This window comes from Corvus cornix, chromosome Z (assembly GCF_000738735.6).
Source record: "Corvus cornix cornix isolate S_Up_H32 chromosome Z, ASM73873v5, whole genome shotgun sequence".
Lineage (NCBI taxonomy): Eukaryota > Metazoa > Chordata > Aves > Passeriformes > Corvidae > Corvus > Corvus cornix.
Genome location: NC_046357.1, coordinates 50,256,388 through 50,274,493, shown reverse-complemented (window position 1 = coordinate 50,274,493; position 18,106 = coordinate 50,256,388). Strand labels below are relative to the sequence as shown.

General features: G+C 41.0%; 2 protein-coding genes across 5 annotated transcripts in view; one reads left to right on the top strand and one right to left on the bottom strand.

Annotated features, from left to right (window-relative positions):
- Positions 1 to 6,467: 6,467 nt before the first annotated feature.
- Positions 6,468 to 10,961, bottom strand: ATG12 (autophagy related 12). The gene is made up of 4 exons (XM_039567810.1): positions 10,733 to 10,961; positions 10,464 to 10,600; positions 8,925 to 8,987; positions 6,468 to 8,572 (listed from the first exon to the last, which is right to left on the bottom strand). The coding sequence occupies exons 1-4, from the start codon at positions 10,905 to 10,907 to the stop codon at positions 8,513 to 8,515; spliced, it is 435 nt and encodes a 144-aa protein (XP_039423744.1). The 5' UTR covers positions 10,908 to 10,961; the 3' UTR covers positions 6,468 to 8,512.
- AP3S1 (adaptor related protein complex 3 subunit sigma 1) overlaps positions 10,894 to 18,106 on the top strand; it is a 29,079-nt gene continuing 21,866 nt past the window's right edge. For 2 of the 4 annotated variants that reach the window (XM_039567806.1, XM_039567809.1), the window contains exons 1-3: positions 11,051 to 11,296; positions 13,350 to 13,441; positions 16,029 to 16,140. In XM_039567806.1, the coding sequence (XP_039423740.1) occupies positions 11,228 to 11,296; positions 13,350 to 13,441; positions 16,029 to 16,140 (273 nt within the window). In that variant the 5' untranslated portion in view covers positions 11,051 to 11,227. Of the gene's footprint in view, positions 11,297 to 11,520; positions 11,663 to 12,038; positions 12,756 to 13,349; positions 13,442 to 16,028; positions 16,141 to 18,106 lie in introns of those variants that run through there. The other 2 variants (XM_039567807.1, XM_039567808.1) reach the window with 2 other exon arrangements.

Here is an 18,106-nt window from a genome sequence, read left to right as displayed (position 1 = left end):
TCGGGCCAGCGGGCGTTTGGCGCTCCGGTATCCCCGGGGGGAGAACAGGAGGAGAAGTGGCTGTCGCTGCCGGGCGAAAAGCATCTCTCTCCCTCTGCGAGGGAGCGCAGCCTGCCGCTGCCTCCGTTACTTACATGTTGGTTTGAAAAATAAATCTGAAAGCGCTGTTGAAAAGCAAAATAAGACACGCGGCTATTTAAATCACACAGTAGATTCCTGCTGGAGATTGGCTACAGACAGCCTGCTCGTTGAAAGTGCTGTTTCTTGAAAGCCAATGGACTCTGAAGTCACATTAGTCACATAGGGCTGCCGTAACCTCCACTCAGGAGGACACTCAGAAACACAGTGAATGGGACAAGACACCGTGCTAAGACAACAGACTGTCCTATCACTCCTCAGCCTGTCAAACCTACGTGCTGGCAGCAGAGCAAGCAGTTGCCCTGCCAGCCATCTTCCTTTACACTTCAGCTGTGAATACACTGGTCATGAATTCTGGCAACAGAATTCACTATACACCATAGAATTGTGTTTTAAGAAAATCCATCTTTTCTTTCTAAAAAAGAAATAAAGGTTCAGCTCTTTAGGTCTGCCTTGTGATTGTGGAGCTGGAAGTAAGCAGACCGGTGGTGTGGGCTGCTGCAGCTCTGAGGCTCAAAGGTGCTCACGACACCGGCAGCTTGTGATTTCCCTCACAGACAGTTACACTGAGGGATTTTTAGCACTCCTGCCTTCTCTTCCCTCTCCCTGACCTGTACATAAAAGTACAGGCATGACAAAAAGAAGCGCCATTAATACAGTAGATATAGCTCAAGAATGAATTTCTGGTTTCACTGCAGTCAGGAGTACCTTCCCAGTTTTAAATGGGGCTGAGATCTAGCGCACTGGAGTGAAATACCAATCAATGTACCCAATAGGGTACATTTTCAGCCACCACTACAGAACCTCTCCTGGCACCCACAAATCAGACCCCACCTTATCGGGTTTTTTAAATAATTGTTGGTATGTGTGTGAGAGAGGAAACTTCAGTATCGAGATTTTTTAAGGTCTGAGAGAACCTAAGACTATCCCAAATCTCTGAAACACAACCGTGGCACTGATCTCAGCAGCCATGTCCAGTCTTCCTGGGACAAATGCAGGTAATGAACAAACACATCACCTCCCTTAGTAACTTGTTAAAAGTCACAATGAAGAATGAACATCTTATTTCTTAATGAAATTTGCCTCCGGTCTATTTCAGCTCTTGGTTGGCGGTCTCAAAAGATTGTATGGGCAAGTAGCACCTTTTTCCAGTACTTGCCTGAGTAGTCTCATACAGCACCATTAAAACTGCCGCATGTTACAAAGAGTTAGAATTAGTGTGAAATATCCTGTCATTTATTTCAAAGGCAGAATTCACATTCTTTTGGTGGCTATTAGAAATACAGCCCAAAGGAATAAAATGTCTCACAAGAATAAATTTTAAGGATCACAATAATGGGCTGTGAAACGAACAGTGAGTTTTCACATACTTTTTATCTTATTCTGATATTCATAGGATCAGATAGAAACTAATTTCCAGCAGTTACATTTCTCTGCTTATTTGTACACCTGTGCTTGGTGGCATTTTCTCTTGTATTTAAATCCAGAGGGGAAAAAAGTGTTATGCCACTGCTGTTAACCACTGACAGCTCAGTACTTTGATTCCTTTTCAACAGTGTTGATGAGATCATTAGTTAAGTACTGCTAGTAGAAGTTAAAGGACATTTTACACCTCCCTCTATTACAAGTAAGGGATCTGGATGGATCTACTTACTGCAGTTTCCAACTGCTGCTGTTTATTAGAGTTTATACAGTTACACTTTTAATTTTGAATTGTTCAACATCCTTTTTGATCCTCAAAACTTCTACAGTTGGTTACGTGGCTGCCTGAACACCATTAGGAATAATATTTATGCCCCTCCAACTTGTGCTTTTGCTTCTGCCCTAGCAACAGAAATGGCACAAGGAGCTGAGCACATACAGCAGTTAACTTCCACTGAAAATTCAAAATAAGAGAACATTGAAATCCACACAGCATGGAGATTGTTTTCACATCCTCAGCTGTGATTCTTATAAAGGAGACTGCAGGATTTTATGCACTTTTATTGCTGGAAATCATACCCCTGCAGGAATTAACTATTACATGTATTTCTCAAGGTATTAAAACCTTTTCTTGGAAAATAGGAGTTTGGGATTTAACCACAAAAACTTTGCTTTATGTACAAATGCCTGAGCACTCCACTATTACCCAGAAGACAGGTGTGAGCAGATCAAGCAATCATTTGACATGACATCTAACTCCAAGATACACTTACCAGCAAAGTGCTCAAGCACTTATTGGCACATTGTCTACCACTGGGGTGCAGCTCACAAGGTTTCTCTCATGTTTTATTGAGGAAAATCTTCAAGTAAGATTGATGGAATTAACAAACTGCAGCATTAAGAGACTTTGCACCATGTACTAGGCCTGCAAATGGAGCTTGTGACTGTACTTTATTTTACATCTTGTAACTCCAAATAAAAATTGTGAGCTAGTTGAAGGTGCGATCCAAGGTCTGAATGACCAGACTGTTGTGGCAAACAACAATGCTGTGTCTCTTTGGTGCGTTAGCCCGGCCAGGCGATAGCACTTCAATACCATAATGAGTACTTACACCTCCTCCTCCAGATAGAATGACTTTCACCCCTTTTATTAAGTCATCTCTTTATTGAAAGTCTCTGTTCACCTAAGCTTCTGATGTTTTTAGAGAGGGCTCTACAGAGAAAAATTGGATCTGCAGTTGTAGTGCAAGTTTTGGGACTATATGACTCAATGTTGTCATGAGTCAATGTATCAGTGCAGCTGTTCCTCAGTCATATAACCTTGATCACTCAGTACATAAGAGATCTTACATGAAAAACTGCTGCATGCACAGCCATTCTCAAAAAAATCTTGAGAACAAACTGTATCAAACATCATGCAGCTAAACACCATCTTCAGACTAAAAATGTGCAGTAAAACATGAGTGAAATGAGGACACCACATCCAAAATCATGTCATACACTGAAAACACCAAAAACTAGTAAATGGCATGTGCTCTGCTGAAGGTCAAAACAAACTCCAAACCACGCAGTGAAGAGCTGTGAGGCATTAAATCACACAGTACAGAAAGGACTCTTGGAAGAAATCAGTTTGATCCAGTTTTGGTGGGACATTAATACACCATGTGTGTGCTATAAACAAAATATAAAATATTGACATTTCTCTCTGCGAGAAAGACACTTGAACATAAGTTTGTGGGTTTTTTTCAATTTATGATATTTATATGAGAAAGCTAAAGTGCTGGCTAGCCTCTGCATTAGCAGTATTACTGTGTAGTTTCGCTTGGAGCTCTTTCTTCTTTGAGGTTTCCCATTAAGAGCTCTTAACTTGCTACGGTTATTAGCTGTGTTACCAAACATGGTTCAAGGGAAAGACATCTTTGTCTGCTTAAACATCATATACTGATTTTTGCAATTGGAACATGTTAACTCAAACCTTTTTTTTTTAAGGGTAGGCCCTCAATGCAATTATATTTTAGCTCTACATCGTATCCATCTAATTGATATACACACATATATAAACAATTTGCATGTGGAATTATTCCATGGGAAGATACAGAACAAGGACTCCGAGACTCCTGTACTTGGTTTTTTTCAATTTTACTAAGTAATGTTCATCATCTACTTTATTAATAAAGAAAGGTATGAGTGAATCAAGATGTATAGCTAGAACTTCACCACCATCTATAATCTGCATACTTAAAAAATGTTGATGAATGTGACTATTGGTAGCCATTTAGAGCCTACCAGTTTAGAGCCAGTTAGACGATTGCATGGAGGGAATGCAGGAGAACTGTTAAACAAAAGTTCCTAGATTGCTCCCAAAGTTGGAAGGGGGACCATGTTTTTCTTCCCAAAGTTTAATTCTTCTCATTGCACATACAAGGGATCAAATCTCACCTGAAATTTCACCTGTGTTCCTAGCAAGTATCCCAAGGACTGATCCCTGGCACAGGGGCCAGCTTGCAAAGAACAGATTACATCAACATTATTTACCTTCTAAACTCCGTAACCCGCTGATTACATCCAAATTGCCCACCAGAAACGATACCGTGCCAGCTCCTGAAGTGAGCACAGGCCAAAATCTGTGCCAGCAACTGTTCTAACAACTACCTGTACAGATGACTGAGCTACAGCATCCCAGAAAATTTCCTGGCACTACTGAGTCTAGTGACACAGATGTACTGTGACAGGCTTAACATTAAGCCTTTAACATACTTATGTTGGTCTCAGTCAAAAGTATGATTCAACCTTTCTTAACCACCTATTTTAGTATGAAACAATCTCTAAATGAGCTTTTGTCTCTCTAATTCTGACTAAAAGATGCATCTGACATCTCAAAGTGTTATGGCTATTAAAGCAGGAGCAAAGCGAGGATTTTAATAATATTTAGCCTTGGAAGCATATTAAATATGGTACTAGCAAAGCTGAAGCGTGGTCTCTGCAAATGAGAAACGTATTTTACATGTTTTCTTGTCAAGTGGTTTTCTTCTCTTAATGATCCAATATAAAACAAGGTTGAAAACACCTCATTTTCTAATGCACATTGAATTTTATACAAGCTTGTAATAGTCACACTCCTCATGAGAAAACCCAGAGCTAAAGGCATTTCTCCCCCTCCCCCTTTTTCTTCCTCAGCCCCAAGATACAGATGTTGTAGCATGATAGTGCCTTGAATAACCTTTGTACAACATCCCAGAAGAGTAACTGAGACTTCAGGGTAGTCAAGAACAACGTAACCCAAAAAGTTGTGCAAACAGGCAGAATTTGATCTGCAAAATAAGCATGAGCAGCAACAATCAGTAAAAAGAAGCTGCTTTGGATTTGGAAGGAGTTTGAAGAATGCATGTGTGGATTTCCAACCCCTCCCACCGTGAATTTACTGCGTTATCAGTACATTCAAGATTAAGTTGTGGGGATAATTAACACAGACACATCTTCTGTTAAAATCTTAGCAGTAGTTATCTGAGAAGTCTTGGAAATGATGACATTTTCTCAGTATGCACATAGGTGGCACGACTGTGTATTTTATCATTTCACTCTTGAGGTAACTTTAGTTTCATTTAGCTCCTTCAGGTTTCCATGTGCATTTAAGATTAGTTCAAGCTACAAATTATAGTTCTATCATTAATGCTAGTCTCTCTCAACCATTGTAATAATTCATAAAAGAAGTGCCTCACAGTTTAAAGGGTTTGCATCTGGTGATTATTAACCTGAAACACAGTAACTGAATTTTGCATAGCATTATTTTTTAATATCAGGATGTTGTAAAGTACTAGGTCTTTCATAAAAATAGTGTAATAACTTCCCTTTCCAATACTTCTTATTTCTTAGTCTTTAAAAATTAGTTTACTGAATTTTTTCAATTTGCCTTTTCTGTTAATTCAATTACATTAAATCAAGTGAATTAAATTACATTACAATTCAGTCCAGTATAGTATATCAGTATAGTACCATCTTGATGGAACACAATCTCTGAGTAAATATAGACTTTTTTTTTGTTTTGTACAACTCTCACTGATCTGTCCAAGAGTCAGTCCTTACTTTCATATCCTATTTCTCCCACTTTAGCATTTGAAGTCACTTAAACGGTAACAGTCACCACTTTTGCTCAAGGGATATGAAATGCAGAGAACGCAGCTCATGATCTACTTGGGCTTCTGATGTTTCTAATTTACTGGAAATACCTCTTTTTTAAAAGAGATAAGCATTTCAGTATCATTGTGATTTTAGAAGCTGTAACTGTCCCTTTTAAAAATACGAGATTTAACATACCTTTTGCAAATTCCACAAGCAATGTACTGGGAATCACTTATTTGTTCACTTGACATATTATCTACATGACATGTTTGCAGTCTAGTTTGTTACTTAAGAATATGAACAAGGAAAATTTTCTGCCACTTCAAGTCACACCTCAACTCCAGACAGAAAGAGTCCATGGTCCTTAAAGAGCTACCAGAGGTAAGTACTGACTAGGTCCCTGATGCAAGGTACAAAACTACAGGGAAAAGTGGCAAAAAGGAGGACTCTCTCTGTAAAGAAGGTACAGAAGTTACATGGGGGAATTAGCAGAACCAGAACTGGCAGTCATTAAAAGTAACAGAATAAAGGCAGCCACTTAGGAGCACTGAGGAAACACAAAAAAAGGGCTGGATCAGGTTAGAGTACTCACTGTATACTGGTAAACTAGGGGTCAAGAAAAAATTTCTTGGAGTTGGAGAAAAATTAGGAGCAGAAGAATGCTGAAGTGAATGGTAATATTAAGTATTGTTCAGGGAACAAGCTGAATCTTAAATGGATGTGATAAAGAAAGAAATCCAGACCATTACTATGGGTTTTACATTATTGGATTATCACGTTTTGAGGAATCAAGGCAAACGATTTTTTTATTCAACTTCAGAGGATAAAAATTATTTATAGATTCAGTATAAATTACAACCTTCTGTAATTAGCTGTCAGGATACAGCAACCTACAGTTCTTCTTCAAGATCTTGATGTATTTTTATTTTTTAAAACCAAAACACATCTCCCCCAATACATACAAACATACACACACACATCAACCTTCTTGCATCACTTCTGAAGAGCACATCTGCAGTTTATCAGTAGTTTCATTTGTTAAGATCAAGTGAGGTGAAAGGCACCAAGAGAACATTCTTTAAAGAGAACCAGACTAGTAGCTTATCTTAGGTAAACATACTGTCACACGGGAGAACAAACTACTCATATTTGTAAGGCCAGGAAGTAGATATACTACAAAAAAGATTGAAAAAAAGCCCTAGATAAAACTAGGCAAATACCTTTGTCCTTGTGTACCCTCTAGTGGCTATCCAGGGTGTGCTGGCCTCACAGTAACTAAGCAAGCAATTTCCCAGCAAGACAATCAAGAGTGCTTCCCTCTGCAACAGCTTTCTTAAATAGATGGAGACTCATGAGATCAGGGTTCTGAGCAGGCAAAAGTATGGATTACTTGAAGTTTTAAGTTTACAACCAATTCTGCCCTATTAGTTTAATGCAGTGAATCCAAGTTTTCCACTTAAAAAGCGCCAAGATACATCAAGCTATTCACGTAGCGAGCATTCAGGGCATGTGCCTGTGTAACTGTGACATACATGCAAGCTGCATGCAGACTGCAGCAACATCAGTAAGTTAAGCTCAGTATTACTCTTTTAGAAGTCCTCTGAGGTGGAAAAAAATCCAATACACAGCTTGCAGAAACTATGTAAAAACCACTTACGTATGAATTGGCAGTTCAAGACTATTGTACAAACACACGTTAAACTAGAACTGGGTGTTTTGTCCGTACGTGCTGAAGAACTGGATTACATCAGGGACAAAAACTGTCATCCAGTGCAAGAACATTCTGCAAGCAAACAACTAACATTTAATTTGGTTCAGCTTAAACAAACATGTACAGCAGACATTTCAAATAAACCCACTAAAAATCCCCACCCCTCATATCCAGACTCTCCAATAAATAAAAGCAAAGGTCAGTACCCAACTCAAGATACCAGGTCCTCTCCATAATGGAAAAAACCCCAAGTCAATCCTCATTGCTATGACTTAGCAAAGAATATAAACTGCATTCTACTTTGTTAGTGAACCACACAGCTGGTGAACACGAAAGTTAAGCAGTCAAAAAGAGTATAGAGTAAGTTTTAAGCACCTCATATCTATTTCTTCATGAATGGTAGATGGAACAGCTAGTTGCATCATTCAACTGAAGATGCAAGTCATTACACAGCGTCAGAAGAAACACCTTGAAAACTGCTGAAGTGTTCAGCCTTCAACAAATCACTACATTTGTGGAGGAGGGAAGTATTTTGAGGCCTCTCATGATGCTGTGCCATTATAAATGAGGTACTTACATGACCAACATTATGAAGCCAAAGGGTGGAGAAATTAAGACAATATGCCAATTCCTATATATTACAAGAAAAAAATAAAAATACTGTCTTGAAATGTTATGAGATAATGCATATTCAAGATGAAGGCTTCACAAAGAACAGGATGCACACAACAGATGTACATGTCAGAAGTAAATGGAATTCCAGGCTACATGCACAACAGACATTACTTTTAATAAAAAGGTTCTCTTATCATCAGTACAGCATATACAGAGCTGTCCAGTCAGTCCTCCAGACAAGTGAAATAGTTTCCCTTCAGATACAGCAATTAAGAAGTCAGCAGCAAGAGTACTGGCAGATGCAGGTGTTTTTTCTGCACCCCAAATGTACATCAGGAAAAAGCCATGTGAACAGATAGCCTAGGCAGCTCTTTGCTTATGCTATTCACCTGCATCATATGCTCAAAGGCAGCAACGCAAACATCCCTCTTTCTGTGTGTTTACAGCTTAAATTAGTCCTTTCTCCATTTTTGAAGAGAACACCTGAACAACTGTGTTGTCAGTCATTCATCCCCATGCCTGAGTTTTGCAATAATGCAGTACAAGCTTGCCATCACTTCCAAAACACTGCAAGGAAAACAAAACCAAGAACTGTTGCAATTATTCATGGCTAACATACACACGAAGCAAAACAAACAAAATCCCTCCCATCAGATACATGTGTAATGAAATATTGTCACGAGAAAGCTCTCTGTTACAATGAGGCATGACAGCATGCTGCACATGAAGGAATGCATTTCCAGAGACCGCATGAAGTCACATCTCTTTGGATCATATTTATAGAGATCTGTGAATATCAAGTACACTACACTAAATGCAAGCTATTACTGCTAGGGGCAGTAACAGATTTCAAGTGCTAGAGGTGTACTGACAAATCCTGTGAAATACATTTGCAAAGGATATTTAAGATGAAAGTTACCTCATAGAGGGTCCCCACTTCTTGGTCTGGAGATGGAGCAAAAGACTGGTTTACATATATGAACTGTAAGAAAATTAGAGAGAAGAGATGGAGATCTCACAAGAGATCTCACTGGGAGCACAGAAGAATCATTCTACAGTCAAAAGCTCTGTTATAATCTTTAAGCATAGAACAGAATACCACCAGTTACTATCTTCACTTCAGCATGGACGGGAACATGACCATGAGGAGCCACCTGGCCAGCCAGACCAAGCCAAAGTAAGCATGCTGACTTCCTTTTCCTGCAAGCTGACCCATTACTGTCCCATACAGCACCACAAAGGGAACTCACTGGTTTAGCTCTTGCTCCTATTTCAACCCATACCACTCACACTATTCCAGATTTGCTCAATTAGAATGGCCATGACAGAAATTAGAAACATTTCTTCTTTTTTCATGTCATCCTTCTCACTTCCTGCTCCAAATGCATTTACACACATAGGAGCCACTCCACAATGTCAGAGAGGCCTTGGGATCTGCAGTGTAAGGTAGCAGTGGGTATTGGGACATCCTGTGCTATCTCCAAATAAAAGATATAAAATTCGTAGGGCTTTGTTCTTGAAGCATAGCCATAGGCTTAAGCCACACAGAAGACTACATGCTTTTTTTTTTATCCTGAGACAATGAGATGATAGTTACTGAAGCAAACTGTTGAGAATGCCCCTAGTTAATATCTTACCTATCACTCTTCTTTGAGATATTAAACCACAGAAAAGCAAACCCCTCATGATTTCCAGGTGGATGAAAAGGCCAGTGCATTTATGCCTACACACTTAAATAAAGTCCTCCAAACTGAGAACAGAATGATTTCAGCTACACTTTAGTTGACTACTTTAATAAGTCTAGCTTTAACTGTAATCTTAAATAAAAACTTTGAACTGTATGGATGTTAAGAGCTCACAGCAGAACAACATAATCAGTGCAACTGTATTTCCAGCTCTTTCAGTGTTATCATGAGGGCACTTTGGCTAGTCACTTCTACAGGAAGGAACTCATAAATAATACCGGCAATATGCTGCCCAAGGACAAACACTTCCCAGCTACCCATTTTAAATGCAAAATCAGTCCAATGACAGTAACGAAACTGTTGTAGATGTAAGTTCTGAAGGAAACAGGCACTCAGATTCAGAAAGCTGATCCCACTCTGGACTGTTTCTCAAATACTCCATCTCTACACCCAACTCCTCCCGGGTCCACGGTATCTAGGAATGTTTCCCTGGGATGCTCCACTGCCCAGCGTGCACACAGCTCTGCCTGGCAGCATCACACACCAAGAAATACAGACACTGCAAAAAGTCCAAAGGTCAGTGCCGAGCACACCCAGACGGCGCTGCTACACCTTTCCCCAGTATTACACCCTGGGGTCTACTTAGAGTAGTTCTCTCGGTGCTGCTACTCCAAGTTTCCCACAGGAAGCTGTAGCCTGGATTCCCAGCGTCTTCGCAGGGTATGACAGCGCGGGCCCTGCGCGCGCAGCTCCCGCCCGGTGCCCGCCCGTACCAGCTGTTCTGAGGCCATCAGCTTGAGGAACTTCTTGATGAAATCCACGAGGCCCTGGATGGTCCGGGTCCGCTCCACCGCCCACTTCTTGGTCCTCATGATGGGGGTGTCGCCCACGGCCTTCAGCAGCACATCAACTGCGGGGAGCGGCGCGTCACAGCGGGCCCGCCGCTCACTGGCCCACACCGCCCACCCCCGCCGCCCATTGGCCGCCGCGCCTGCCCGCCGCCGCGCCCGCCCGCCCCGGCTGAGGCCTCTCGCCCCATTACTTTTCTTTTTCGCGTCGCCTACGGGCTCCTCGGTGCCCGGCGACCCGGCTGAGGGCGGCCCCGGTTCGGCGGGCCCCGCAGCGGCCCCGCCCTCCGGGACCTCCTCCCCGCCGTCGCTCCGGCCGCCGCTCTGCGCCGCGGCGGGGGGCGGCTGCTGCTCCTCCGGCTCCGCCATGATGCCGCTGCTGCGCGGGCGGCGGGAAGTGACGCCACGCAAGCGGCGGCCTTCGCCCCGCGAGGCGTTTTGTCCCTCGCGGGACGCCGCCTTCCCGTCACGTGACACGCTGGGAGCATCACGTGCGGCGCGAGCCGTCCCGCCGGCAGCGGCCGCGTCCCGCCGGTCACGTGGTGCGCGCGCCCCGCCGCCGCCGCTCCGAGAGCGGGACGGGGTGGTGAGAGCGAGGAAGAGGAAGGAAGGAGAAGAGGAAGAGCAAGGGAGGGGGACTCAGCACAGTTCGTCCGGCCGCTGCCGCGGGCCCCCGCCGCCGCCCCACCATGATCAAAGCCATCCTCATCTTCAACAACCACGGCAAGCCGCGGCTCTCCAAGTTCTACCAGCGCTATGTACGGGCGGGCCGGGGCTCGGCGGGGCGGTCGTGGGCCGGGCGATGGGCCGGGCGACGCCTGGGCGGCGGGGTTGTAGGCGAGGCTCTCCGGCCCGGCCCGGCCTGGCCCTGCCGGCTGCGCTGGGCCCAGGGCAGCGCCGTGGGGAAAGGGACGGTGCTGAGACCGTGTACATGAGGCTTCGAAGGAATGCGATGTTGTTTTTACTGGGGCTTGCCTTTTAGTAGCTCCGAAGATGAAGGAGGGAGGGACGGAGTCTCGTGCAGCGGTAGACTTGGCTCTCCGAGCTGTTGTGTGGATAAGCTCTGCTGTCCGGCGTGGTGCTGCGTGTCTCCGTGCTATGGCAGAGCTATGAGAACGGGGGACGTGAGTTCTTAAGCAGAAGCTTTTTTTTTTTTTTAAGGTGCTATAGAATTGCAGTTGACATGAAAATGTAATTAACTAGAAAAGAGCATCTCCCTTTTACATGGGAGAAGGCGAGTAGCAAAGCAGCTCTGAAAATGCAGTACGAACGCTCAATCTGAATGGAAAGAAAGTGCAGTAGAAACTCGTGATTTAGTTCAAGGATAAGAGATTTTAAGGTAGTGTTTTGAGCGTACTGTATTTCCTAGCAAATATGCTGAGGTCTGCTTGGGCATTAAAATACCAGAAAACAGTTGGTATTTCTTAAAGTTACGTGAACCAATTACTCTTTTTCCAGCAGGGCAGTTACTTACTGGGATTTGTGGCCCCTTTCTTGCAGTTCTGGCTATTACAGAAGTCACAGCTTGTTGAAAGGGATGTGTCTTACTTGTGCACCTCAGAGCAGAAACGATGACTGTGACGCTTCAGTTTGCACGGTCAGGCTTTGAATTAAAGGAGTATAACTGACACAGGTAGTTCTTATGTGTGACTGAAGGAGAAGGGGAAGGAGAGGAACAAATGGCCAGAGGATACCAGATTTTTCTTGTAAAGCCATTCTGATCTACTAATTTTTTAACTGGACCTAAAACAAATTCTCAATGCTTACAGTAGGGTAACATGTTTGTATAAACAGAATGCTTGAAGTTTTGAAATTGTGAATAGCAAATGAAACTAAGAAACTTTGTGGTGCGCAGAAATAAGTGCAGTCGTCTAGATTGTATTTTTATGTGTGATTTCAATAACACAGATTTGTTTGTGGACCTTTTGAAGCTTATGCATTCTTTAGGGTCAATTGAACCAGTACTGGAGGCAAATCTCAGCTTTTTTCTACAAGGGGAAGCATCTGCTTTCTAGAGAGATTAATTTGGTCAGATCTGTGAAAGAGGTATTTCTTTCTTTCATAATACTTAAACTTATAAAATGAGTCTAACTTTTTAAGCTGATATATATGAGAATGGAAACTGCATAAAATGAAGTTAATAATATTTTGCTTTTAGGTAGAAAAATAATAATTTATGGGAACTAAATAGGAAGATACATATGTCATCGTTTTGTCTTTCAGAATATAGACCCGTGGCCATCATTTCAAAGTTAAAAATCAAGTTTTTAAAGAGTCAGAAGAATTCAGTCTCGGAAGTGATGTTTCTGATCTGCTAAGAGTTAAGGTCATAGCTTAGGAGAACCTGTTGCTCATAGTGTGTTTTAAGCTATTTCTGGAAGTGTTACTTATTGTGGGATTTGTAGCTTCCCTGCTCCCTTCAAGCTTTTGGGATTTTGTTTTACTCTCTGTTTATGGATAAAAGTAGTTTCAAAGCGTGCCTGTAGCTGTTCAGGCTATGTTGGAGATATAAAAAATTCAGGCTACTTGAGAACACTTGTGATTTACTTAAAAAAACTACTTTTGGATTAATTTTTTACAGAAGTTTCTTAAAAACAATCATTTTCCCACATTTCTCAGTTATACCTTTTTTTGCAACTTGTAAATAATGGCTTTTTGTGTTGAAATGACACAAACAATGTATGTCTTGTTAACTGGCAGATTTAAGCCTTCAGAAGTATATAGTTTGAGAGTGCTGATATACTTCGTGTTTTATTATCTCTGTGCTGTGCATTGTCAACCCTTTTTAGCAGAGTGTATTTTCTTTCACAGAGTGAAGATACACAGCAACAAATTATCAGAGAAACTTTCCATTTAGTATCGAAACGTGATGAAAATGTCTGTAATTTTCTAGAAGGAGGACTGTAAGTATCAAGTTTGAAATAAGTGCCCAATACTGACTTTCAAGTATTATTACTGCTGATTGCAGTATAACTTTTCACAGTTGTAATGTAAATGCCAGGTCACTTGAGATTTGTTGATACACAGGAAACAATACCATGTTGCACCAAGTATACATATTCTTTACTAACTGAAGCATAGATACATGTACCAAAATGTCTTAGGCAATAAAACTATTATTTTCCTAGTGCTGTAATGGCCACTGTACCATATCTAGTGCCATGATTGTTTCAGATACAAAGATGGGGAGGGAACAGGCAGATGTTGTTTTGCTATAATCAAGCTAAAGATTTCTAGTCTCATTTTAAGAGGCATTGGCATTTGCCATACCCATTGAATCACAGAATATTCTGAGGGGACCCACAAGGTCTCTTAAGTGAACAGCCCATACAGGAATCCACAGCCCCGTCTTGGTGTTTTTAGCACCATGCTCTGACCAACTGAGCTAAATCTTCAGAAAACGAAAATATTTTGGAGCTGTTGCTTTGGCTTGATCTCCTAAAATTTGAGCAGACAGCCTTTGATAGTAGGATTCCTCAGCCTTTTTATCAGGATTTGGGCTTGCTGTATAAACTAGGAAGAAAAAAAAATAGGTTTTAAATGTGCTAACTAGTACAGTTGCAACCAAGACACTTTATCAATAAAGAAAAGCAGGGTAGGAGGAAAGTGAGAGTTATGTGTTCTGTCTCTATAAGACAGACACAAAATAATCCTTTTTGAATCATCTTCATTGTTTCTGAAAGTCAACATCCTTTAGCTGAAGAAGCTCTGAAATGGAGATGTGTTTTATTTTGGAGTTTTTATTAGCCATCAAGAGTAAATAGTTAAAAAGCCACCTTCTAGGAGAAGGGGTCATTATTGATGGAGTAAGCTCATGATCTCCAGCCTATGACATAGAGATTGTCGTGGTCTGTTAAATATTATATTTATGGGAATTTCCGGTTACTGAAAGTTAATCTGCTAACATGTAGATTTTCTGTGTGCAGAGTCAGAGTCAAATGCTTAGTCTGTACCATGTCAGCTAGGATGTCTTTTTTCTTGATCAAAATGATTCCTGATCTTTTTTATTACTGCTTTTAAAATTTGAATTACTCTTTTCCAACTCCTCAACTGGTGGTTCTATCATTAGGTTCTTGGAGATTATGTTAAGTTGGAAACCTTCTGTCTTGAGTTCTAAGGTGAAAGACAGAAGACATTTGGAGCTTTTTTAAAAATCACAGCTGCTTAACAAAAATAAACTGAGACAGAGAACACAATTCTGGCATTCCTCCTACTGCTCAGTTCCAGGGTTACCATTTCAATTTTTTTTTCAGTATATTTTTTTTCAGGACAGGGATCACTTGAGAGTTTGCAGTTTACCCAAAGGCCTCAACGGTTTATGTGTAGAACTATGTGTATTTCAAGCATGAAGCGTTTGAAAGAACTGGGTAAATAAACCACAAAAGAAGAAACTTTAATTGCCATTTCTTTCCACTTTCCTATTTGTTTGTCACAGTGTTGTCTGATATGTAAACGTAGTTCCTGCTCTTCAGAAACAAGGGGTTCTCTTTCCCTACCCCCATCCCTGCTCAAGCATTAATGCAGAGCAAAGTACTTAAGCAAGGGTGACCTAGAAGATTTTTTTTTTTTTTAAAATCTGTGTAAAATCTGTGTATTCTCTCCCTGTGATAAAGATAGAAACTCAAGGGATGAGTTGTGGTACACCAAACAGGTGATTCAGTTCTGGTCCAGAATTAAGGAAAAATTATGATAGTCATGGCCATGTAGGTTCAGCCTAAAATATATTTTCCTTTCTGTATGAGTGGGCCTCTTAGAGTTCAAAGCAAATGTCAGTGGTCTGATGTAGATCTCATGATTTATGTGCCTTTTTTTGGAAGGCCATAGCAGAAGAGTGGAAGAATATACCTCTGTAGACCTCTTGTTATTCAGTGCCATGATGATTAGTCAGTCCATAAAAACGTAATTGCTTCTGTGACTGTAACATTGCATCATAAACTGTTACTTGAAGTATGGTTCTATTTCTCAAGATATCAAACATTTTGTAGCGCAAGTGTTACATGTTCTTGGTTGTTAAATGGATCATAAACCGTTTTTTTGCAATCCAAATACCAGTCTTGATTGCAGTTTTCTTTTTCTCTCAGTGCTCTTATGAGAAGGTCTGGGAAGGGTTCTTAGGCATACGCTGTTAATCTGTAAAGCAGATTAATCCCTGTGCAGTGCCTGCCTGCTAGTGTGGAATGGAAGTACACTTAAAACCTGTCTTTTTATGATCTGTTCAAATTGATTTTAATAAAAAGGTGCACACGTTGATGTCATTTTTATCCATATGGGTAACAATAACTGTGCTTGTGTGGTAAATGTAAGTTGGTCTGTCTTGTTACTTAGTCTTCCATTGGAATTATATCACAAAATAAAAGTTGCAATATAGTTGGACTTGAGACAATTCCAGCTGTTAACAATATGCCTCCTATTAATTGAAATAATTGTGAGGATTTGCCCAGGTTATCCTGAGATGCTAACTAAGCTTTCCTTGTTTTATTTCTTCTTTAGATTAATAGGTGGATCTGATAACAAACTAATTTACCGACACTATGCCACCTTGTATTTTGTCTTCTGTGTGGATTCCTCAGAAAGTGAGCTTGGTATTTTAGATCTCATACAAGTAAGTTTTTTTGCTGTTTTGTGGGGTTTTTTGTTTTTTTTTTTTATCCTTATTAAGTGGAAGTCAACTTTGAAGTGCCTTAGAACTTAAATATTTTGCTCTGCCTTTTTTTGGTAATATTTGGACGGTCTCTTTTATACTGTGAACATACCAGGAAGTTCTGAGTATTATTTTTAGATTGTTTGTAGTTTTCTGGGCTGTCCTTGAAAAAGTTGTTTTCTGTGTTGATGAGAAAGTGAGGAAGCAGTTTATTTGGAACTTCCTGAACACAATCTATTTTTTGTTTTAACTTTTCAAGGCCTCTTTTTGGCTGCAGATAAAAATGGCACAGTTCAAACATTTGCTAGACAAGTGTAGATTGAGAACTTTGATAGGCAATGCTCTATGTGTGTGTATATATGTATATCTGTATATTTTTATATACCCAGATTCACACACAAGCGCACACATGCATATATATGTGTGTATATATATATATATATATTCACTATAAATGTATAATGGATAAGCATATCCAAAACCTCTTTGGATTAAAATTTCGTAGTGGCTTACAAGCTTTTTGTGAGGTATACCTTAGAAAAGGAGGGCAAGTGCTCCCCTAGGTATTTGTTCTGCACCAGGGGAATTGAGGTCGGTAGGGTGGGGATTGGTCGGGAGAAAGAAGATCCATAAGTCTAGGTTCTTTCTGTATCTGTAATAAAGGCTTGACAGTACAGATTGCTTAATAAGATAACTGCTTAATAGAACAGAGTGGGAAGATGAATGTGGATAGTAAATCTTAGACCCCTTCAGATGCTGGGCATGCCACCTTCATGTGGCACCCAGTGGAGCCCAGGTGGATTTTCCCACAGTGTCTGGGGCAAAGCAGATCCTGTCTGTCTCTCTCTCTTTTAGATCTTTGAGCTACTGTATAATTTCCTCACAGGAAAACAGCTCTTCCTAAAGGATATTTTCAGGAGACCTTCCTGCTGCAGTTTGAGATCGTGGTGAGGCCATGCAGGTGACATGTTCCCTGGTACCTTGTGAGAGCTGCCTGCAGGCTCCTCTGTTACAGTGAACTGTCTGAGTTTATCCCTCAGCCAAGGAATTTCTGCAGCACAGCCTGCAGAACACTGGCCTGTGTCTATTCAGGTTGTGTTACATGGATGACTAAACCCTAAACATGCAGCAGTCTCTTGGTCAGGATCAGTACATTCCATTCCTAGAGTTGATCTTTGCCAAGGACCTCATAGGTTATAGATTATATTAAGAAGATCCAGGCTGCTCAGCCTGGTAGGGCAGACAGGGCCTGTTCAAGATCACTGACTCCTCAAATACAGTGTCTTCTGCAGATCTCCCAGGTACGATTTCATAGAACCATAAAATAAATATACTGAGTTGGAAGACCCATCAGAATCATTGAGTTCAATTCTTGACCTTTCCCAGGACGTCCCAAGAATCACACCATGTGCCTGAAAGCATTGTCCAAATGCTTCTTAAACTCAGGCGGGCCTGATGCTGTGGCCACTGTTTAAACTGCTAAATATGTCTGCATCAACCTTGTAACAAGTATCATGTCTGGTAATATGAACGCTCTTAGGTCAAGAGGCCTCTGACTAAACCCGTGATTTTTTTCAACTTAAAACTTGCAAATAAACCATTCCACCAGTGATCGTTAGTGAACTCAGATGTGACAAAAAATAGTTCAGACCATGAAGTGATTTATGCCATTGCGTAAAATGCATCTCCGTTTTAGGTATATATATATTTATAAAACACTAAGTATAACTTCCTGTTAAGCCTTTCAAAAGCTTGCACATCAAGAGAATTGATTTATTATGTAAGTAAAATCCATCCTGAGACATGGGCCTGTATCTGTTCATTATTTCACTGTAGAAGCACTGTGAGTCTGTTAAGGCCTCACAATTCTCTGCAGACCTTTCTTGAAGCTGCATAGCTTCTCAGAGGCACCTCCTCCTGTTCAGCA

Bases quoted from the DNA above. Each gene is read 5' to 3' on its own strand.
- ATG12 (XM_039567810.1), bottom strand. From the start codon at position 10,907: ATGGCGGAGCCGGAGGAGCAGCAGCCGCCCCCCGCCGCGGCGCAGAGC. The intron at 8,988-10,463 runs GTACGGGCGGGC...ATTTTCTTACAG, and splicing joins TGATGGCCTCAGAACAGCTG to TTCATATATGTAAACCAGTC. The intron at 8,573-8,924 runs GTAACTTTCATC...TTTTCCTTGCAG, and splicing joins AAGTGGGGACCCTCTATGAG to TGTTTTGGAAGTGATGGCAA.